We start from the raw sequence: 23,919 nt of genomic DNA, 5'->3' as shown, positions 1-23,919 counted from the left end.
CTGTCAGGTATTTCTTTGTTCTATCGTCAATGATGGCTTTCTCGTGAGCTTTGTTGACAATTAGTAATAATCTCGCTTTGAATTCATTGGTGGGGTTGTTCGGAAGTTTCATGTATGTCTGTTGATCCTGGATGTGCTCCTCCATTTTTTGGTTATACATGCTGGTGTTCATTACTACCAGTGCGCCTCCTTTATCTGCTTTTACACACTTGATGTGTTCATTTCTAGCGATTCTAAGTAGGATGTCAAAATCTTTTTGTGTCATATTGCTGCATGGTGACTTGTTGAAATTTAGTTTTGCTACGTCCTGTTTTACTAGCGTTTCAAAAAGATCAATACTCTTGTGGCTCGTTGGTGCTTCAAACGTACTTGTGGGTCTCAGTCCCATCAGTTGATCCGGTTTCCTGATGCTGGGTGGAGTTACGTGGTCAAAAAAATATCTCAGTTTGAGTTTCCTTATGAATTTGTATGTGCTGATTTGGAGTTCTAAATGGTTCGTTTTCGTGGTGGGTATGAAGGATGTGCCTTTAGATAGAAGTCTTATTTCTTGTGGTGTCATAATGGTGTCTGATATGTTAATCACTAGTTGTTTCTCTTTTTGTTCTTCTTCATACTCCGTGTGTTGGAATACGAAGTTTGTTGCTCTTTTTGTTGATCCTTTGCTTTTTCTGCGGCCCCTCCTGAGTCGTTTCATGCAGTATGATGAAATAGCTAGGTCCACTGAGGCCAAAGCTGACACCCTGGTCTTCAACGAAGACGAAACGGCCCACATTTACGCCCTGATCAATGAGGATATAGCCACCACCACATCCAGTCGCACTAAAGAACAATGCATTCGACAATTAATATACTTGTCCAAACGGGAGATAAACCAAAAGTTGCACGCCAGCACCCTACTTAAATATCATCGATCAATGCGGATTCCCAGAGGGTTACGGATAGCACTGAAACCATCCCTATGTAAGAATTCAAAAAGCTTCCAAGAAAAGTGGAACGCCATTTTAAACAAATGCAGCTTAGATTTGATTCTTTTGATAGTACAAGAACTATCGGGCATACTTACAGATCTCAACAAAGAAATCAAAGAAGTAGAATCTGAATTATCGAAGATGGCAACCTCGGAAGAGCTAAACAAGATCTTGGAAGACACGAAAGAGCAAATCGAGAAACACACGAGAGAAATTAACGACCATAAACTACGAAAGTTCAGAAGAGATACACAAGACTATAAATTAGGGGAGGTATATACGTGGGCAGACGTGTATGCCCAAAGACGACGCAACAAACCGTTTAACCCCCAAACTGACACATCCTCTTCTGGCAGTGATACCAACCTTAGACCACCTAGACGAAATACCAATGAACAACCACAAAATCAAGAAGTCTCATTGAGCACCGACAAATCACCATCCACGGTCTCTTTTTTAGGGGAAGGCCAGGACATTCAAAACGACTCAGGAGGGGCCGCAGAAAAAGCAAAGGATCAACAAAAAGAGCAACAAACTTCGTATTCCAACACACGGAGTATGAAGAAGAACAAAAAGAGAAACAACTAGTGATTACCATATCAGACACCATTATGACACCACAAGAAATAAGACTTCTATCTAAAGGCACATCCTTCATACCCACCACGAAAACGAACCATTTAGAACTCCAAATCAGCACATACAAATTCATAAGGAAACTCAAACTGAGATATTTTTTTGACCACGTAACTCCACCCAGCATCAGGAAACCGGATCAACTGATGGGACTGAGACCCACAAGTACGTTTGAAGCACCAACGAGCCACAAGAGTATTGATCTTTTTGAAACGCTAGTAAAACAGGACGTAGCAAAACTAAATTTCAACAAGTCACCATGCAGCAATATGACACAAAAAGATTTTGACATCCTACTTAGAATCGCTAGAAATGAACACATCAAGTGTGTAAAAGCAGATAAAGGAGGCGCACTGGTAGTAATGAACACCAGCATGTATAACCAAAAAATGGAGGAGCACATCCAGGATCAACAGACATACATGAAACTTCCGAACAACCCCACCAATGAATTCAAAGCGAGATTATTACTAATTGTCAACAAAGCTCACGAGAAAGCCATCATTGACGATAGAACAAAGAAATACCTGACAGTCCTGTTCCCAAAAAGCCCGACGATCAACCTGATTCCTAAGATTCATAAAGATTTGTTGAACCCACCATGTAGACCCATCGTTTCGACGAGAGGCTCTCTCCATGAACCAGTGGGCAAACTTATAGACCGACATCTACAACCTATTGTAAAGAACATGAAGAGTTACGTCCAAGACACAACGGACTTTTTGACTAAACTCTCACAAGTAACACTTCATCCCAATCAACAAGTGGTCTTATGCACTGCGGATGTTCGATCCCTCTACACTTCAATTCCTCATCAAGGAGGAATTGAAGCCATAGAAAAAGCCATCCTTGAAAGCGACATAGAGAAAGAGATGCAAACATTCCTAATGGAATTGATGATTTACACGCTTTACCATAGCTACTTTCGCCACAAAGACAACTGGTACCTGCAACTATCCGGGACCGCGATGGGCAATTGTGCCGCGCTGACCTATGCCAACATCTACATGAAACTCTTCGAAGAGGAGAACATTTACAACAACTCGTTTTGGACGGAAAACTTGATATTGTACGTCAGGTACATAGATGACGTTTTTATCATCTGAAACAATTCGAAAGAAACCCTAACACAATCACTCATGGCACTGAATTCCGTAAACGACAGGATTCAATTCACGTGGGAAATTAACCACAAAACAATAACTTTCTTGGATGTAAGGTTAACCATCACCGACACTGGCATTGAAACAGATTTATTCCGCAAGCCCACAGACAGAAATAATACACTTTTGTACACCAGTTTTCATCAAGGTTCGCTAAAACAACACTTACCAACATCTCAGATGCTACGCATAAAAAGAATTGTCTCGAATCCATCTAAGGTCGAAGAACGTTTGGATGAAATGGGCAGGAGGTTTCAAGAAAGAGGTTATCCTGAGGACACAATACAAAAGGCAAAAACCAGAGCTCTAACAGCTACCAGAGAAGAAGTTCTCAAAAGAACCCCTAAAAAACAGGGAGACAGATTAGTCCTGGTATCCAAATTTTCCACCCAGAGTGCAGCTTACAAGAGAATTATTCTGAAACACTGGCCGATTTTGGCAGTTGAAGTTGACTTTGGAACCACCTTTAAGGAATCTCCCATTTTTGCATACACGCGCAATGCGAACATTAGAGAGATATTGAATAGACCCCAACCCGCTACCAAAAAGAAGTACAGAGGTACCCAACCTTGCATGAACTGTGGGAACTGTAACTGCATCATTAAAGGCACTTCCATAAATCACCCTATGAAAGGACACAAAATCAATTTGAAAGTCACCGCAACATGTGACACACAGAACGTCATATACCTGATCAAATGCCCATGTGGCATGACATACATTGGAAAAACGGAAAGGAAAATCAAGACTCGTATCAACGAGCACAAATCCAATATTCGAACACAGAATCAGAAATCCAATGTGGCAGTACACTTCACTGATTTTCGACACAACGTCTCTCAATTAAAATTCTTGATACTGGAGGTTGTAGAAAAAGTTGAAGGAAAAGACAACAATAAAGAACTCTTGAGAAGAGAGATGGCATGGATTTTTAAACTTCAGTCCATGAAGCCAATGGGACTGAATGATCGTTTGGAATTTGCATGTTACCTGTAAATTCACCAATACGGTGCTTGTCATCTGCAGACATTTCTATAGTGCAACTGTTTGTACATTACATTTAATTTATTTCTATTTTTTATTTGCATTATTTTTTATTCTGCAACAATCCTTCTCTGTTCTTTTACCCAGCCTCCCTTGTTCTTTTACCTAGCCTCCCATGTTTACTATCTCGCACCGGCTCGTTTGCACCTCCCTCCACAACCCGTCTGGCATCACATTCACATAAGATGGCCGCCGTCATAGCCCGTTCTCTATTTCTATCCCCCCAATCCACGCAATACCTCACTTCCTGGTTCCCCGGGAGTGGAGAAGACTACCTCAGACGCCGTTCGAAATCGTTCACACAATTTATATTCAAGTAAGTGCCCGAAGGGACATCCGCATAACGGAGCTTGATAGGCGCGTTAGGCGCAATCCCCCATTGAAGTTGGTTTACCGAGTGTAACACTCCGTTACTACTTTTTTCCCCCACAGGCACCAAGCATCATAGAACACGTGAGTCTTTCACACACAGTTTTCTGACCGCGTTTAGGCACATTAATCACAGTTTCGAGCACCCAGTGTTATTGTTTTTTGAGCCCATCACCTTAATGTCGACACCTAGAGCACGATGTAACCCACACGACGGAACGTTTAATACACTTCCATGACGAGTCGATCACTTTTCCCCACCAACCCTTCCCGCATGTTACGTTTACCACAGCATCTTGCACATCCCCTGAGCCATATCCTCTTTTATGTTATCCGCAGGAGCTCCCCGATGAAGGGTTCGGCACCCGAAATGCATTGGAGCCACCTTAAGAAATGTGTAATTAATTGAATGGATTCAATCAACATACACTGAAAAGTACCATGAAAGTAACGAAACGAATGTGAATAAACTTCTATAAATTACCTTCACGGAAGCTTGTTTTTTCAAGCACCAAAAGGTGTGCACAGAATGCAGGGATTACTTCACTATTTATGCCACTGTCCTTCTATCCCCGGCCTTCTCGACATTGTTCTATTTCAGCATGATCTGCCAACTCAACAATTTAGTGTCTATTCAAAATCTCACTTCTTCCACGGAACGGTATTAGCAATGGTGGCTCCTCCGCAATGGCAGAGGAGTCGCACCACTGCCTGGCGCAGAGCCAGCAAACAAAAAATAAAACGATGCTCTGAGCCAGCTTGTGCATGGAGGGGCAGGACATGGGAGGAGGAGTGCCTGTGCACCCTCTAAGTACGCATATGTGTTTGGCCGGCCGTTTCAGGCCGATCAAAACACATGTGCGCACCTAGGTTTCTCCAACCCAGCTGCATTCAGTAGCCGGACTGGAGAAACCCTACAGACTCCATGACCTGAGCGGAGCATCATTCCTGCTCTGCAGCACAGGGATTGGATGGGAGTCTGTCCGAGGGGCTGCTGGGACCAGTAAGAGGCTAATAGGAATGACACGACGCGGGAGGCGGCCGGTGGAGTCGAGTATGTTTTTTTATTTATTATTTTTAACATTTCCCCGCCGCCGTGTGGCCTCCCCCCACACTGCTAATCAGAACAACAAATCTCTGCCTGTATATATAATCACAATGTGCTAAAAGTCCCTGATGTTGTACCAAGAGCAAGTAAAGAAAACTGGCCTTCCAAAGAATGGTACAAAGAACCACTGCGTACCAAAAATATCACATTTATTTCATGAATATAGTTTTATAATTTATATAAAAAACATAATGAAAAATAGCATACAATGATCCAAGCACATCCTACATCACACATACCCATTCGTTCCAACAAGCAAACACATACTCACACATAATCGGACGTCCTTCAAAGTAAGAGTTCCAAATTTACAAAATATAACACAATAAACAACTTTCCCGTATGATGTAGAGCAATTAATGCTTCTGCGATGTCAACATACATGGAATAAGTATGATCAATACCAAAAAATAGCACATGAAGCAAGAAATCAATTAGTGATGCAGTTCACGTTTTGAGCTCCACATTTCTTCTCCGTATATTGATGGTTGCAAACAAGGGAAACAAATAAAGCAACTGATTAACAAGAAGAACTCCAGCGCCGACACGCGTTTCGGTGTGTGACCCAAGTCTGGGTCTCACCTTCTTCAGGGCACAATACTCCAGTCCAAAACGTGGGAGGACGCGCCTGGAACAGATAACCACAAAAGTGGTAACTAAACATCAGTTTTCAAGGATAAAGACTCTTCAAGAGTGGGCTCTGGGCCCAAATCAGAATCGGTGGGGCTACCAGGTCCCTATGCCAAAAGGGTATAGTCTCAACGAACCTCTACAGACGACCCAAACTGACAATATTGTCGAGTCCGGGGAGTAAAGGATCCCCTAAAAAAAGGGTCAGAAAGTTCTCAATAGAATAAAACCCAGGGCAGGTATGATTAATGGTCTGTTTTAGTCATTTTGGTAATTTGATAAACCTGGATGACAGAAGCGGCGGGTAAAGGTTCCCGTCCAGCGCCTCCGGCTGATAAGGAGATACAACTGGACGGCAGCCAAGTCACCGCGAGCACGCTGCCCACACGGCGCCTCCCCCACCCACTCCATCACCCTTTGTTAATGGCAGACGCCACTGGGTATAAGCGTTCTGTAGTCTTAATTTTTCCTATCAGTGAAAATCCAGAACTGCTATAGTGAAAGTCTTTTGGTGATTATTAGAAACACTTTATAGTAAAATAACGAATAAAAAAAAGCTTATTTATTAAGATAATGCAAAATAGCAAATTACATTTACATCAGCTTAGAAAGTGTACACAAGACAGGGGATTCAGAGAACAAACTTTTCTTCAAAAGTTTAGAGAATAAAAATGGAAGATTCCCAGTAAAGGTCCTTATTTATACTCAAACTCATAAAATACGATTCAGCAAGCACAGCGGATAAAAGACGTGATGGTGAAAGCAATGCCTAAGTTCCTTTTTTTTTTTATCTCTGCTGATTTTCCGATGTAATGCAGATTTTTAAAGCAACAAAAGCCATTATCCAACTGTACTGGAATGGGAAAGCAATTTAATGACTACGATTATAGTAATACTTCTGACACGTGGAGATGTCAAATACTGTCACTGACACTTCGCTTAAAAAGCTCAGCTGCCAAATACAGGCAAATGCTATTGAGCGCACAATTTGTTAAAGTCAAACCTAACCACTGCAAAAAGGCGTATACAAAATGCAGATATTCATTCATTAACACATAAATACTGTATTAGAGGAACACTTAAAATGTATTACTATGCAACTTAAAATGTCATAAGTGCTACTTGTCCCAAAAAAGAACAAGCTTGAGGAAGGAGTACAGGCAGACTGAGGAGGAGGAGAAGGCGAGGAACCACCTTAGCGCCACACAACACAGACTATATGAAGTGGGTAATACGGCTCACGGAGATTGCAAGGAGGGTCAGTTCTGGATGAAGGAGGTGGATAGGCCCCTGACAAAGAGGAGGCGAAGAACCAGCTGAGCACCACACAGCATAGACTATACGAAGTGCGTATTAAGGTGGGGAAACTCCTGGTGTGGCTGACTGACCGCAAGGAGGGTCAGTGCTGAATGAAGGAGGTGGCCAGGGCAATCGGCCACACTGGGGAAACAGCCCTGGACATAGTGGAATGGTTTGCGGACCAGCTGGAGGAATTATAGTTCCCCTGATGACAGAGTCAGTCAGAGGAGCTCCTGTGGTTTGTGAGGGATATCCCTATTTATGCCTTGCCAGTGGAAGATAGACATGTACTGGATAATGCATTGGAGGTGGCAAGAATAACAGAGGCCATAGGACAGTTAAAAAACGCTGGGCCCAAATGGCCTTCCGGCAGAATTCTTTCAAAGCCTGGGTAGTCAAGAGGTGTAGGCGCAGAACTATCTATTACCCTGGATGTACCAGGCAGTATTGGAGGCCAGAACTCTACCCCCCAGATATATGTATGGCCCATATTGCGCTAATCTACAAAGCTGGGAAGAAACTGAAGATTGTGCTTTGTATCGGCTGATCTTCCTCTTAAATATAGATGCAAAACAGCTGGTCAGGGTTCTGGTCTCACAGCTGTTTGAGGTGTGGGATAAAACGGATTCACAGGGTTCAATTCGGATTCATGCTGCTTCTCGCCATTAGACAGAACATGAGATGCTGCATGGTGTTCTCGGAAGAGCCCGCCATATTGGGGAACTTGTGGAGATCCGGTTCCTGGACGCCGAAAAGGCATTCGATGCGCTCAATGGCCATATCTCATGGCAGTGCTTAAAAAAGGGTTTCAGGAAAACCTTCTTGTCCTGCTCTACACAGTACCTTTGGCTAGGGTGCATGATAACGAACGCAGTCAAGGGAATTAAGACTTGGGAGGGGTACAAGCCAGGGATGCCAGTTGTCACCCTTGCTTTGTACAATGGCCATCAAACCCCTGGCCGAATGGGTTAGGAAGGACTTCCGGTTGAGGGATATACGCTGGGATTCTGATACGGAAGATGTGACATCTCTTTATGCCAATGTCCAGCTGTTATACCTGGCTGACCCGATACAGTTCATACCCCGGGTTTTAGAGATCCACAGTCTATTCACGAGATATTCTGGTATCCGTATTAACTGGTGTGCTCTCACACATGGGATGGCGCACACGGAAGACTGGGATTGCCACCTGCAGTGGGCCAAGACAAGAATTAAGTATCTTGGTATCTTCATCACTAAGGACCATGATATCTTTTACGCACAGAATTTGAGGAGTTGGAAGATGTAGCCAGATGGAGGAAGCTGCAGCTGTCCTTGCTGGGTAGGACGGCACTCTCCAAAATTATTTACCTGCCTAAATTTCTTTATGTACTACAGAATATTCTATGTACGGTCCCTGAAGATTTGTTTTGGGTGGTGCAGGAAACTAGGAGGACATTACTGTGGGATAGGGGATTCCCCTAGGATAGCACTGGATAGCTTAATGCAGGGTCCCTATGATGGAGGTATTGCGTTAACCAATCTGAAGACGTACTACTGGGCAGCACAGCTGATGGTTATTGAGTGGGCATACGAGAATCAGTTTGATCTGGCCTTTATAGCGGACAGAGAGAGCTCCCGCGTTGGGGACACCTGCGGGCAATTTATTGCCACATGGGGTGGCCAGTAGGTTTGGCAACCACGGCAGTGTTGGTTCAAATCTGAAAAAGGGCGACCAAGAAAATAAAAGGTGGGCATGGAAAGTTACTATGGAAACACCACTCTGGGATGCAGACCAGTCGATGGACTTGCAGGACACGGGGGGGATCCCAACAGTGAGATCTGATTGGGATCTCTAAAGTGAGGGACTTCTGGGAAGACTCAAGGATGGACTCCTTTGAATATTTGCAGGAGCACTACTATAAGACAGACTCCCAGAAAATTAGATACTTGCAGATTTGGCATGCTCCTATCAAAAGCAATGGACATCTTGAAACAATAAAAGAAGAGCCCCCCTAGAGTTTAGGAAGCTGGCTCCCCCTTTGGTCAGGAATTGTAGGACACTATTGAACAGGTTGAAGGATAGGTGGGAGAGGGGCCTAGGTGTCCTAGAGGAGGAGTACTGGGCAGAGACATGCAGATACCAGAGAGAAGTGGTGATCCAAACTGGTTTCCGCCTCATGCAGCTTAAGATTCTACATTGATTATACTAGAATTTATGACATAGGTGAATTCTCTAATGACAAGGGTTTGAGAGGATGCAGATTTACAGGGGCCCTGCTGCATACTTTCTTGGAATGCCGGAGGCTGGAGAAGTACTAGTGAACCATTCAGGGGCATACAAAACAAGTGGAAGGACAACCGGTGGCCAGATCAGCGCAGCTAGTCTTCCTGGGTATGTGCCTGGGTATGTGGGGGGGAGGGGCACAGACACTTCAGAGGTAATCCCTATTGTTTTGTAATGTTGCACATGTTGTAATGTTGCACTGATAGTAGCTAGGAGAGATATGGTTCAGGCCTGGGGCACAATATGTCCTCCGATAGCAAATAGGTGGGCTTAAAACATGGACTGGTGTATGCTGGCGGAGAGGGCGGATTATCAAACACAGGTGTGTCCGAGGAAGTTTGATAAAGTATGGGGTCAATGGATGGAGCTGAGAGAGCAGGAAACTTAGCATGAGGGAGGTTTGCTAGTTGGGTGGTGGCACGCATGGTAAGACTGGGAAAGCTAGGGGAGAAATTGGGTCGGCAAGGAGATCGAGGTTTGCTGTCCAGGGAACTGGTTTATACGTTAGTGGTCTTCCGGAAGATGCCATGTTATATAATGCTAGATTTGTACCTTTGATTGTATGCCATTTCTTGGAAAATTAAAAAAAAAAAAAAAAAAGAGAATCAAAAGGTGCCTCTCTCACATCCAACAGGAAACAAAATGGCTGAGTTATCAAAGCACATTTAAGAGAAAAGTAGTATTTCACAATGGTAAAAGCCCAATACTGATGCACAAAACAGGTACGGTTGGAATTTCACACATGCAGTGCATTTGCAAATGTGGAACTTCTGCCAGCATGGTGGAATTTCTGTTAACTGCAAAGGTAGGGTTAGGTGCAAGTCTGTGTACATTTCTAGGTGGGCCATTCAGCCAAAGCAGGTGAACACCGACAGGATTGCAGCAAATTCCATACTCTTGAAGGTAGATTCCTACCCTGGAAACACATGAAAATGTAAATCCTGTAAAGAACGTTTTCATGGTGGGAATGGGGAGGGAATACATCCAAACTTAACAGGCAAGTAAGGAGAAAGGATTCTCAATACAGAAAATATTTTTCACAGAAAAAAACAACAACAAATGTAGGTACACATTTTGAGTACATCAGTGATGCAGAATTTTGCACCTGATAGAAACTACACTTGCACATATATCATTGGGTGCTGGAAATCAAAGAAAAGTGTAGATTTACAGAACTGCTCATGAAACTCTTTGCAATTCCCATAAAAGTCAGAAACCTGGACTTTTTGACACAAACATACAACCATTTTTTTTTTTAAAAAGTGAGAAATTTAAAGTGCAGAAGAATGTTCAGCAAAAGTGTTCGTAATAAGGAACATTTTTCTGCACTTTAAATTTCTCCCATTTAAATAAAGAAATAAGTGGCTGTATTTGTCAGTTGAAAATATGACAGTGTGTCCACCAGCCACTGGTAGCAAGGTGCCTGTTGTGTGTACATGTAACTCTTTGAAATGGGAGAAAAAAAATCAACTAAAGAGTTAATTTTAGGTTTATATTGATTACATAAAACTCATCATTTTAATTTTCTCCCATGTCACAGGGTCTTTACAAATAGCAGGCATATTACTCCCAGTGGCCTGGTGCCATATTCATAACAGGAAAATACTGTCATGTGTTTATATGTGAGGAAATTAAAGTGAAGAACCATGCTTTATAAAACATGAGGACTTAAGTGGCTTAATTTAAAGTAGAGTAAAACATTAAGACAGTGTTTCATAGAAACATTTTTCTTCACTTTAAATTTCTCCCATTTAAAAGAAAATGACTGTATTTTTCAGTTATAAATATGGAACTATGTCTACCAGCCACTGGGAGCAACATGCCTGCTATTTGTGTGACACTTTGAAAAGTGAGCTAGGAGAAATTTTCCGACTATCAAATCCAGAACTTTTTGATTTAGGCACAAAATACCCTAAGGTGTCTCCAACCAGTCGATCTAGAGCTACCAGTAGCTCACAGAAATATTCAGAATAGCTCCCAGCATTGAGTTCATTTTTAACTAAGGACTGCAATAGAGAAGTGTTGCTTTTCTATTTAAAGTTAAGAAAAGGCTATGTTTATTTTACAGTATGATCAGGTTGTAGATAGCAGAGCTTGGCAATGAACCATGCTCTCAGATTTATGACCCATGTAGGTCACAGAGGTTCAGAACCAAAGCACTGGGGTATTTAACTCTTAAAAAAACATCCTTCAAAACTCAAAATTGGAGCTGGAGAACAAAATGACATTTCTGAATGCATTTAAATGAGAACATTTAAAATGAAGTGTTAGCTTAAAAATTAATTCTTCATTTAAATTTTCTCCCTTTTCAAAGTGTCACACTTACAAACAGCAGGCATCTTGCTCCCAGTGGCTGGTAGACACAGTTCCAAATTTATTAACTGAAAAATACAGTCATTTTCTTTTAAATGGGAGAAATTTAAAGTGGACACAAATGTTTCTATGAAACATTGTCTTAATGTTTACTCTACTTTAAATTAAGCCAAATAAGTCCTAATGTTTTATAAAGCATGGTTCTTCACTTTAAATTCCTCACATATAAACAAAAGACTGTATTTTCCAGTTATAAATATGGCGCCAGGCACTGGGAGTAATATGCATACTATATGTAAAGACTCTTTGACATGGGAGAAAAATTAAATGATGAACTTTATGTAATGCATATAAACCTAAAGTTAACTCTTTAGTTGATATTTTTCCCATTTCAAAGTGTTACATGTATACACAGCAGGCATTTTACTACCAGTGGCAGATAGGCACACTGCCATATTTTCAACTGAAAAATACAACCATTTGTTTTTTTAAATGGGAGAAATTTAAAGTGAAGAAAAACTTTCCTTATTACGAACATTGTTGCAGAACTTTCTTCTGCACTTGAAATGTTTCGCATTTAAAAAAGAAAATGGTTGTATGTTTGTGTTGTACATGTAACGCTGCAACATATGTCGAAAGGTATGTCGTATTGAAAGGTAAGCCAAGAATCACCCAAAGAGCACAGCATGTTAAAATTTATAATTCCGACTAAACAAACTCTAATCAAGGTCATTTGTGCATACATCTGCGTATTTCCCTGCTTGTATTTTCATTTTCATTTAATCTTTTTTAATACAGAGACCACTCCTGTATCTCCTAAGCAATAGCTTCATTCACATATCATTATGACAATAAATGCAAAAATAGAACAACCCTTTTTATCTTATAAAATGCTCATTACATAGAGCATACTGCCCAATGCATTTTGGGATATATTCCCTTCTTCAGGGGCTGTCCTGTGTAACTGTAAAAAACAAAAAGATGCAACAAATTGGCTTTTGACTTGGCAACAACCACTGTATATGTTCTTATTACTTGGGTTTACACCATCCATGTCACCATGATTTGAGATATATTACACAAAAATATAAAAATAGAGCATAATAATGCCCTAGTGTGTGTAGTTAAATTCGGAAGACTAGAAAAAAGGCTATATGAAATTAAGACAGAGCAATCAACCATATCTACCACCATGTGCTGACAAAGAAGAGTAAAAACTTAAAACCATTGCTTCAAATCGTGTGAATTCCGAAAAACAACGAAAGTTCTATTGTGCCATGCACAAACCGTGGCAAAAAATCCAAAACACCAAGTGATCACAACTCCACTAACTTACTGATAGTCAGTGCTGTCAACGTAATCAGGTTTACAAAGTTGAAAGTAAACTGTATAGAAATCGCATTAATCTCTGTTATTACCGAAGAAATATTGGCTATGTGTAGTTTCCATGTGTCAAAAACAGGTAAAGCTATGACCTACCATTTATCGCAGAGCCTCCTAGTGATTCACACGCCACACTTGCAACCTTGCGTTCGAGCTTCTCTATATAACAAGTACAAAATAACGGCCAAGTATCATTCTGAACCTGATGACTTTTACACCCTAGTACTAGGTGTTCTAATCCAAACTCAGGGGGACAATTTCGTACATGTTCAAATATCTTATAAGCTGTGTCTGTAACTCTGTGGAGCGTTATGAATAATTCAGCAAACACACCTAATTTGGCTCCCGCGAAGGCAGCGTTTTTTACTATGAAAAGCAAAACAGGACTGCACATATTTAAAAATGTGAGACTACCAATTAATAGATTTGTGACTGTAAATTATGTTATTTACAGGAAAATAAACGTGTCCTTTGTTACTTTATTTAACTGTGGTCATTGTGATTTGAATGTTTCACAAACTTAAAGTAGGGGGTTATCTTGATTTATTTTTTTCCAAGACGGTTTTCCCTAGATACAGCCATCTTTTTCATTATTTAGACAGCTGTGAAATGCCTTTTTGATTAAACTATCTGTTTGAATGAAGCACAGTGTCTGTCTTCATAATTCCAACATTTACCATTTTCGTACCAACGACGATAAAATTAATTCTAAATACAAAGACAAATTCTAAATAAAAACTGAATCTTAAAAAGAGAACTGAATCTTAAAAAGAATCAAATATATAATGACATATGTACACACGCAAGTGTGTGAACTGTTCCAGAACCTCTCAACCCTGCAATCACAAACAGAAAAACACATGAAAAGAATGATAGCTTCCACCAGTGAAATAGCAATAGTGATAGCCCATGTATCGGAAAAATTATACCTGATGAAGTGATAAGAAAAGCAAATGTCCGTATATATATATATATATATATATATATATATATATATATATATATATATATATATATATATATATATATATATATATATATATATATATATATATATATATATATATATGCTGTCATAATTGTTCTTCTGGATTTGAAGGCTGTGCAATTAAAAATAGAATAGATAGATCAATGACACTTCCTAGTGTGTGCAGTATTCTATAAAAAGCAACTCCTGTTAATTTTGCCGTTTAGACCTTTGGGAAACATTGTGTCAAAACGTTTAATCCAATACACCTCTCTTTGTGACAAAACCTAAGAGTTATGTTCAGTAATGGTAGATACCAATTCTATTATTTGAAACCGTAATTGAGATATAGTGTGTCTGTACTCCAACCAATGTGAAGCTAAGTTTGAATTAATGTTTTGGTTGCGGATCATATTTTGTGTTCTGTTATTGGGATTCTGATTTTCCTTTCTGTTTTGCCTGCATGAAACATGGACATTTTATGCTGTAAATCACTTTCTGTGAATTACAATTTGTTAAATGTCGAAGTTTGATTATTCCTCCTGATCTGGGGTATGTAATAGTATTTCCAATAATAATGTTATTGCAATGGATGCAATTGTGAAAGGTAAGTCCTATGCCATAAGTACATTCAACAGTGGCCTTCAGTCACCCATACACATATATCACATTCATTCACACACATGTTCATACATCTCCACAGACCATGCACTCACTGATGCACATGGCAGCCCTATCACAGAACTCCTAGTCACACTATTTTGTTCAAACCATAGTATCGGGCCCAATGGGCATTAGGTCTAAAGTTGAAGAAGCTGGGCAAGGGGGTGTCTGCTAACAATGCACGACTTAGTTGGACTTCAGTAGCTCACGACGATTTTTACTGATCAGAAGTAGCTTACATTACAGAATAGGTTGGAGACCCATGAGGATTCCTAGCACCACTTACAGTTGTAAGTCAATCTTTCTTAAGCACATGTCATTATGTTCCAATGCAACTGGAAATCGGGGTGGTACACATTTTTCTACTGATATACAGATATACAAGAGGCATTATGGGAGCAACCGAGAGAGAGCACACAACAATCTGCAGTATAAAGAAAGTACATGTTTGGAACATGCATATTCTACTGTTCAAAGAGACAATTCTTGAACTTAAGGTAAACAGCTTTTACCAATCTCTAACTCAGTGGCAGCGAATCGGATAAGCAAGTGACATTGGGTAGGGCTTAAAGCCATATCATATGAGTCAGTATTCATTTATAAATCACACTGAACTTACCCAAGTTACTTCCACTTCGACAAGAGCTCAAAACATTCAGATTCATACCCAGCTTTCCTGAACTCAACTCTTGGTTAATGTATTCTAAGCTGTCCTGTAAACTGAAAATAAGGCAGCATGGTCAAGAAAACAACAAAAAGAATATTAGAACATGGATCAATGCTCAAGTATTGAATAAAAATCATATGCAAAATACTTTAGGTGGCTATAATTTTGCCAGAGAAATATGTGCCCTGGTCACCAAAAAGATGTTGTGTAAGAGAGATTGCTGTCAATTGAGATGAGATGAGTGTTACTTTAATGTTAGTCCTGAGACTTGATTGGACTGGGCAAAAGAGAATGCTGTAAAGAATGTTTCAAAATATGAAAAGTGGGTAGACTCTTCTGAAAGGGTGTCTGGTTGAAATGCTGCCAAGTGAAAGTACACTGAGTGGCATCAGAGCAGCAAGTTTGAAAAACTTCTAGACCCTATGCAAGACCGTCGACCCAACTCTCAGATCCAATCAGTGGGCTATGTTAGTTTAAAAATGGGGTTTACTGGCAAAACACTCAAGGAAAAGAATGAAGCATGGATTGACTGGTCTCCGATCTAGGGGATCTTTCATCAGAGTTTTTCAAATTCATAACTAAATTGATCTAACGTTGAATGTGACAAAACTGTACAGACCGTTTTACAGAATGATTTCTCTGATTCTGTGGTGGCAGAAGAAGGATGGTACACACATTACAATTTTTAGCCTATTTTGGCCCTAACAGCAACTGGATGTTTCAGATTCTAAAAACACTTTCATCCCTTATCCCTCACAAGCAATGGGTGCATAACAGAATAGAATGTTGCATCAACCACAATACATCATACCATATCTTCTGTACCCTTAGAGAGTAGGAAGGTAGAGTGGGCTCTCTGGAACAAGGAAAGTAGAACATACGAATTGCAAAATTTCAGAGAAAGTACTTACGTTGTCGTGCTGCTGCTGAAACTTCCCACTCTTGCAGAGAAAACTTTACTGACCATCAACTGTGGAGGAGAGCTGTCGACACAAAGGAAGTGATTTCATAGGTTTATTACAGATTCAGTCGCATGTTTGTAAAACAAAACCTTTCTGATAAGATAAATAAAAATGCAAACTTACCGTATGTAATGAATTTTTAATGTAGAACCTTTGTAACTCATTGCTACAGAGCCAAACATCATTTCTCCTAGCATATTGACATCTGAGGCTGGCCTCGTGTACTAGAGAATGAAAGGGAAAATAAACATATTGCACTTTCTGGTTACTAGAGCTTGTGGAATATTTTGCACTAAATTGAAAATTAAAAGCATGATAGGAAAGGGAACAATTCTGAGATTACTTCATCTGACTATGTCTTCAAAGTATGACATCATTAATGGGTCCATTGGTACGGTCTTAAGTCACGCCTATAGCTTGGATCCAGCTAGTGGGTCTATTCTTACTGATAATCTTAGGTACCCTGGTCAGATGATGCTCTCTAACTGTCACAGTACCTCAGTCTGCAGTCACTATATATACTTCATATCTTACCCAAGCTCGAATTCATCTGTCTCTCTATCTTATAAACCACCAAGGAAGCACACCTGCAAATCTAGTCACCATTTTCTCTTCTAGGAAGACATCCATGGGTCTTCGTGACCACTATGTACCTTTATGGGTCCATTAGCATCAATACTACTTTTCAACCATTGTTTCACTTTAATCTAGATTTCTTCATTGTTTTACAATGAACAGCATTATCAATATAAACACACTAAACACATTTTCTCTGCCTGTTCTTCAATTAAGTTCATTTTATACATAAGGTTCTCTACATGACAGCCATAGGCGCTCATAAATCTACAGCAGAGATGGTAAAATAAATTTGCATCGAAGAATTGCACATACATCAACCAATAACACTATACCACTATACCTCAAAGTCATGCTACCGGACGGTATGGTACTAAGAAGGAAAAAAACACAAGTAACGATGAAAACTGACAGATGTGACTATTTCAAACAAAAGCGCCACACATAGTTAAACGGGTGAAAGCATGTGACACAGGAAGCATGCGACACAGGAACTTAGGTCTAAACAAGAGCATAAAGAGAATTTAATCTTTTGGATCTGCGGTCTCTTACCTGGTACTTGGGAAGCTGTTCCTTGGCATTTTGTGGACAACTAGTGGAAGGAGCATGGGATGTGATTGTGCAGGTGCCGCTGCTGCTCGTATGGCAGCTTTTAGCCAATGTCTTCAAGTAACCATCTTCTGCAGCACGCTGTATTGAGAAAACAGATTTTGACAGATGAAGACAGACACTGCACTTCATTCAAACAGATAGTTACATCAAAAAGGCATTTCACGCCTGTCTAAATAATGAAAAAGATAGCATCTAGATAGTATTTAGGGGAAACCGTCTTGGAAAAAATAAATCAAGATAACCCCATACTTTATTTAAGTTTGTGAAACATTCAAATCACAATGACCACAGTTAAAGTAACAAAGGACACGTTTGTTTTCCTATAAATAACATAATTTACAGTCACAAAGAAATCTATTCATTCCAGCCCCGAGTACAACACTGACAAAATTAGGACACAACAGAGAAATTAGCAACAGGTTTCAGAGTACCTATTACGCTTCTTCAGGTGTGTTTGATCTAACCGCTCAAGTAACATGCAAAGCTATAAGAAACTAATGCCTAGATGCATCAAACAGAATTGCATTCGCAAACGGTGCGAATCGCAATTTTCGGCCGTTTGCGAATGCAATTGACTAATTTGGAATGCATCATGCTTTTCGCAATTTTAGGAATCGCAACCATGTTGCGATTTCTAAAATTGCGAGTGCATTTAAGAAATCGCAATTTCAGATTTCTTAAATGCAATGCATGATTATTTTTGAATTGCGAATTCGCAATTTGGAAGGGGTAAAATAGCATGAAATTGAACTTCATGCTAATTTACAGAAAACTATCAAATATGCACAAATTGCATTTTTGGAAGTTTAAATTTACACACACACATGCCCGTGGGGCATGTGTGTGTGTAAATTGCATTTAAAGTTACATTTCAGGGGTGCAGGGAGGGGTTCTTCGGACCCCCCCTGCACCCTTGAAATTGCATTCACATTTTGCGAATCGCAATTTGAAATTCGCAAAATGTGATTGCCTTCCCTTTCATTCCTATGGGCCTTTTGGCCCATAGGAATCAATGGGAAGGCTTTTCCTTTATTGCGATTCGCAAATTGTGAATCGCAATTAAGGAAAAATATCGATTCGCAAAAATAATTGCGAATTGTTCATGCATTGCCGTTTGCGATTTCTAAATTGCGATTCCTTAATTTTCACAATTTAGGAATCGCAAACGGCAACAATGATGCATCTACCCATAAGGGCCATATTTACGAAATTCCATTTTGGCATTATTTAAATAACGAATATTAAGAAATTGCTATTTAAGAAATGCAAAATGGAATGTACTAAAATAGCGATTTCTACAGAGTAGGAATCGCTATTTAAGAAATGCAAAACCAAGGGTGCCTATGCATGCCCCTCCCCCCCCCCCTCAATGCACTTCCAAAAATGATAGTTTAAAAAATAAATTTTGGGTGCAATTTTTTAAACTGCACATGGTTACCATCAACTCGATGGTAATAGCATTTCCTTTTTTTTTTAATTTCGGCTGTTTTTATTGAAAATAAATTTTTACATATACAAAAACATACAGTGGTCTTGCTCGGGCTGCTCTTATAGTGTGCATTTTTGTATGTACTTTGGCCTAGTGGAGGCAGAGAGGGAGAGAGAAAGAGAGAAGAGGGAGAGAAAAGCGGGGGAAGGGGGGGGGGAGTGCTGGTCATTTCTTTAGGTATGCATCCAGGGCTTCCCACATGTCTTCTTTGCCCATATGGTTTGCCGCCTTGTGCTTGGCGGTTATGTTGTCTGCCCCCCTAAGGAATGTTACCCAGTTGAACCAGCGTTTGAAGGTGGCTTTGGTGGTGTTCTTCCAGTTCCCCAGGATGGTTTTCACTGCGGCAGTTAGTAGAATATCGACTAGGTCGCGTGTTTCTTTGGAGTGAAGCTGCGTGTCTAGGAAGCTGGTGGCAATCCCTGCTAGACCCCGTTGTATCTGGCACCCCGTGATTGTGTTTATGAGGTTATATACTTTGTTCCAGAATGCTTTGACTTTGGGGCATTCGTATATCAGGTCACCCCTTGCTTTATGGCAGTTCCAGCAGGTGCCGCTGACGCTTGCCCCTACAGTTTCTACTTTCGCCGGTGTCCAGTGTAGTCTGTGTAGGATCCAGTATTTTGTTTGTGCCAGCTGCGGTGTGACTTTGATTTTGGACGCTGATGTCCAGAATTTGGCCCTCTCTTCATCGTTAAGTGGTCTCTGAATGGTCCCTTCCCAGAAGGCTAATGTTTTGTTGTTGAGAGTTGTGGTGCGTGGTGTGATTAGTTTGTAGATCTGCGCTGTTTGGTGGCCTGTCTTGTTTAGGTTCTGTGCATACTGTAGGATGGTGGGCTTGAGTTTTGAAAGGTTTGCTTTGGTGATGGCTGCTTTGAGTTTTAGGAATTCGTAGAATTCCTTGTCTGGTAGCCTGGTTGTCTGCTGCAGTGCCTTGTAGGTGAGTGGGTTGTTCCCTACTTCTAGTTGTGATGGCGTTGTGATTCCTCTCCTGAGCCATTCACTGCTCTCTAGCGCTTTACCCTTGTATGTGATTTTGGTGTTGTACCATATTGATTCCCATTTGGTGCCTCTGATGCTTACTTCTAGTTCCCTGTCTACTCTCAGTAGCGCTGTTTTTGTGTTGCGTAGTATCGCGTTTTTGACTTCTGGGTGTTTGTTAGCCGTAAGCGCCATGATCGGGTCAGCTCCTCCTAGAATACCCCTTTCCAGGTCCAGCCATACTGGCATGTATTCTGGGATTGGGGCTACCCAGTGTAGTCCCTGCTTGGCAAGGCATGCCATTTGGAAGGCCTTGTAATTTGTGAGGTTCAGTCCACCCTGTTCTCTTCTAAGTCTGAGTTTCGCTAGGCTTATTCTTGGTTTTTTCCCACCCCATAGGAACGTGTTAATGGCTTTGTCCATGTGTTTGTGGAAGTCTGTGGTTAGAGTTAGTGGCAGCATGGACAGCAGGTAATTCAGCATGGGGGTGATCATCATCTTGATTGTCTCAACTCTTCCCCACCAGCTGACGAATTTGGGGCCCCATGTGTCTAGTTTCGTCTTGATCTTTTTCAGTATCGCTTCCTCGTTGTGGTCTAAAGTTGATCTGAGGTCCCTCCCGAAGAGAAGGCCCAGATATATTAGGGGTTTTGTTTGCCACGCCAGCCCGGACGTGCCTAGGATTGTTCTGGTGGTGTGGCAGTTCATTGGTTTGCACTCAGATTTCTCCCTGTTAAGTTTGTACCCTGAGACCCGTGCGTATTCCTCTATTGTCTGTACGAGTGCCTCTATTGACTCTTGTGGTTTGCTTGTGGTGATCAGGATATCATCCGCATATGCTGCAAGTTTGAAGGCTTGGCCCTCTACCTGCACCCCTGTGATCCGCGGGTTTGTCCTGATCATATGGAGGAGTGGCTCTAGCGCTAGTAGGAATAGCCCTGGTGATAGAGGGCAGCCTTGCCTCGTTCCCCTGCTTAGGATGAGTGTTTCTGATGTTGCTGCGTTGACCACGACTCGAGCCCGTGGGTTTTTGTACAGGGACATAATCATACCTCTGTATTTTTCTCCAAGTCCGAATTTGCGCATACATTGGTCTAGGAATGGCCATGAGACTCTGTCGAAGGCTTTTTCTGCGTCTAGTGCTATCATGACGGCCTTCTCCGTGCTGTTAGCGGTGCGGTTTATTAGGTGGCAGAGTAGTCTGGTGTTGTCTTGTGAGAGTCTGTTTTTCAGGTATCCCACTTGTGTTTTGTGTATGAGAAGGGGAAGGTATGCATTTAATCTCGCTGCCATTGCTTTTGCATAGATTTTGCAATCCACGTTTATTAGGGAGATTGGCCTGTAGTTTTGTGGGAACTGAGGGTCCTTCCCATCTTTGGGGATGACAATAATGTTTGCCTCCGCCATTGAGTCTGTCATGTTCCCCTTTTTTGCACAAGTCTGGAAGACTCTGACCAGTATGTCTTTGAGTAGCGGTTGGAATTGTTTGTAAAAGGTTGCTGTGAAGCTGTCTGGCCCTGGGGCTTTGTTGGGTTTTAATGAGTCTATGGCCATTCCTATTTCTGTTTTGGTTATATTCTGGTCTAGCGCCTGTTGTTGTTCGCTACTTAGTCTGGGTAGGTCTAGTTTCTCTAGCAGGCTGGCTCCCCCGTCCGCTTCTAGTGAAGTGTCTGCGGTGTATAGGTCCTTGTAGAACCTCCTGAAGGTTTCGAGGATTTGTTTGTTACCCGTGTGCGTCTTATTGTCTGTGTCGGTGATTGCTGCGACTGAGTGTTGCCTTTGTTTGGCTTTTAGGTATCCTGCTAGGGCCCTTCCCACTCTGTTTGCCGAGCATAGGTTAATGGATTTATATTTGCTGATCCATGTGGAGGCTCTTTCGCTTAGTAAGCTGTTGAGTTTGTACTTTTTCTTTGTGAGTGTTGTGAGTGTGTTCCTGTCCTGTATGTTTGCAATATGGTTGCTCTCTAGCTCTTTTATCTGTTCTTCCAGCTCTCTAATCTTTTTGTTCCTCCCTCTGTTCATTCGTGCCTTAATACTTATGAGTTTCCCTCTTATTGTGGCCTTGAGTGCATCCCATATTATCATTACGTCTGTCTCTCCTGTGTCGTTGTATTGGAGGTATTGTTTGATCGCCTCTTCTATTTCGGTGTTCTAGTATGTCGCTATTGAGACGCCATCTTCTGCTCGGTGCTTCATTGTGTTTCCCGCTTATGGAGAGGGAGATGTGGGCGTGGTCTGAGACTGCTATTGGTCCTATCTCTGTTGTGTCGGTCAGATGTGTGTGAGTGTTTGACATGAGTATATAGCCTATTCTGCTGTACGAGTTGTGAGGGTTTGAGTAGAATGTGTATTCTCTGGCGCTTGGGTGCTGTAGTCTCCATGGGTCAGATAATGCGAGTTTGGTACAAAGGTTCTTAAGTGTATTCTGCTCTTGTGTGGCGTGGCTCGGCCTGGGTGGGTGCCTGTCTATGGCATTGTCCATCGCCTGGTTCATGTCACCCGCCGTGATTAGTAGTTCTCCCAGTGGGATCTTGCTGAGCTCGCTCTCTACCTCCTCCCAGAATTTTTTGTCCGTTGCGTTCGGTCCGTAGATGTTTGCTATGTGCATGGTTTCCTCGCCTCTTTTGATGCATGTGACTAGCCTTCTACCTTTCGTGTCTGCTATGTTGTCGTGGACCCTGAACTTCCCTTTCTTGCTAATGATGGTGAACACCCCTCCCTTTTTGTTGACTGCTGGTGAGCATACGACCTCACTTAGCCAGTTTGCCTTAAGCTTGTTTGCGTCCTCTATGGACACTCTAGTCTCTTGCAGGACGTATATATCCGCTTTGAGTTTGTTCAGGTAGTCTAATGTCTTCCGTCTCTTGACGGGGTGGTTGAGCCCTTTGACGTTTAGTGATACGATCTTGATGTCCGCGGCTATCTGCGCTAGGCCCTGAGTGTCGGGTGTAGTCATGGCATCTTAGTTAGGTCGCTGCTTGTTGTGGTGTGATCTGTGTACAGCCTCCATAAGTGGTGTGTGCCTGCTGCTTGCCACCCATCTTTGGGCCTCCCCCAGGGTGAGGATAGGGATGGGGATGTGTGTGTGGGTAGAAAAAAGAGAGAAAGAAAGAATAGATAGCTCCACCAAGTAGCAACTGGCCTTACTGTATGGCCCCCCCCTCTGCCTCCCCCCCCCTCTGCCTCCCCCCCCTCCGCCTTCCCCCCCTCCCTCCTCTCCCCTGTCAACGTACTGTAAACGTGCGACAGCAACGGTTCTCCACCCTCCGTCCCCCCGGGTCCATTAAAAGTTCCACTGCTCCCTTACGTGCTTGCATAATAAAAGGATATTTGCCGATCGTTGGGCCCGCCCAACAATGTCATGTTCTAGGAGTTCTGTAATACTTTCTGGCAGTCTTTTGTTCTTCATATCGATTTCCTGAGGTAGTTGTCGTTCAGTAGTCTCTTAGTTCTCCCCTCCGTTTATCGTTTCCTAACTGCCAATTTCACATTTAGGAAACGCTTTGTACATGTGCTTAGCTAATAGGAAATCCCTATTTGCGATTTCCTATTTAGGAAATCGCAAAAGGTGATTTCTACTGCTTAGAAATAGCATATTGCAATTACATATCTGCCTTTAGTTTGTACATATGGAAAAGCAATTTAGTATTTCTTAACGGACCAAAACTGCAATCGGTCCATTAAGAAATGCTAAATCCTTTCGTACATATGGTCCAAAGATCTCATGCACATTTTAACCATTGTCTCTTGATTATCCACAAAAATATCTAGAAGTTTCCTACATCAAGGTGAACCTTCCAACTGGCAATCTCGTGTCACATGTTTT

At 41.6% G+C, this 23,919-nt stretch overlaps 1 protein-coding gene across 4 annotated transcripts in view; it reads right to left on the bottom strand.

Moving 5' to 3' along the window:
- Nucleotides 1–23,919, bottom strand: part of FNIP2 (folliculin interacting protein 2) — a 459,542-nt gene that overhangs the window by 188,587 nt on the left and 247,036 nt on the right. For all 4 annotated transcript variants that reach the window (XM_078676999.1, XM_078677002.1, XM_078677000.1 and 1 more), the window contains exons 3-6: nucleotides 17,567–17,704; nucleotides 16,562–16,662; nucleotides 16,388–16,459; nucleotides 15,429–15,529 (exon numbers count right to left, since the gene is read on the bottom strand). In XM_078676999.1, the coding sequence (XP_078533125.1) occupies nucleotides 15,429–15,529; nucleotides 16,388–16,459; nucleotides 16,562–16,662; nucleotides 17,567–17,704 (412 nt within the window). The remainder of the gene's footprint in view (nucleotides 1–15,428; nucleotides 15,530–16,387; nucleotides 16,460–16,561; nucleotides 16,663–17,566; nucleotides 17,705–23,919) is intronic.

Source organism: Lissotriton helveticus, chromosome 2_1 (assembly GCF_964261635.1).
Source record: "Lissotriton helveticus chromosome 2_1, aLisHel1.1, whole genome shotgun sequence".
NCBI classification, from domain to species: Eukaryota; Metazoa; Chordata; class Amphibia; order Caudata; family Salamandridae; genus Lissotriton; species Lissotriton helveticus.
This window is presented reverse-complemented; position numbering and strand designations above follow the sequence as displayed.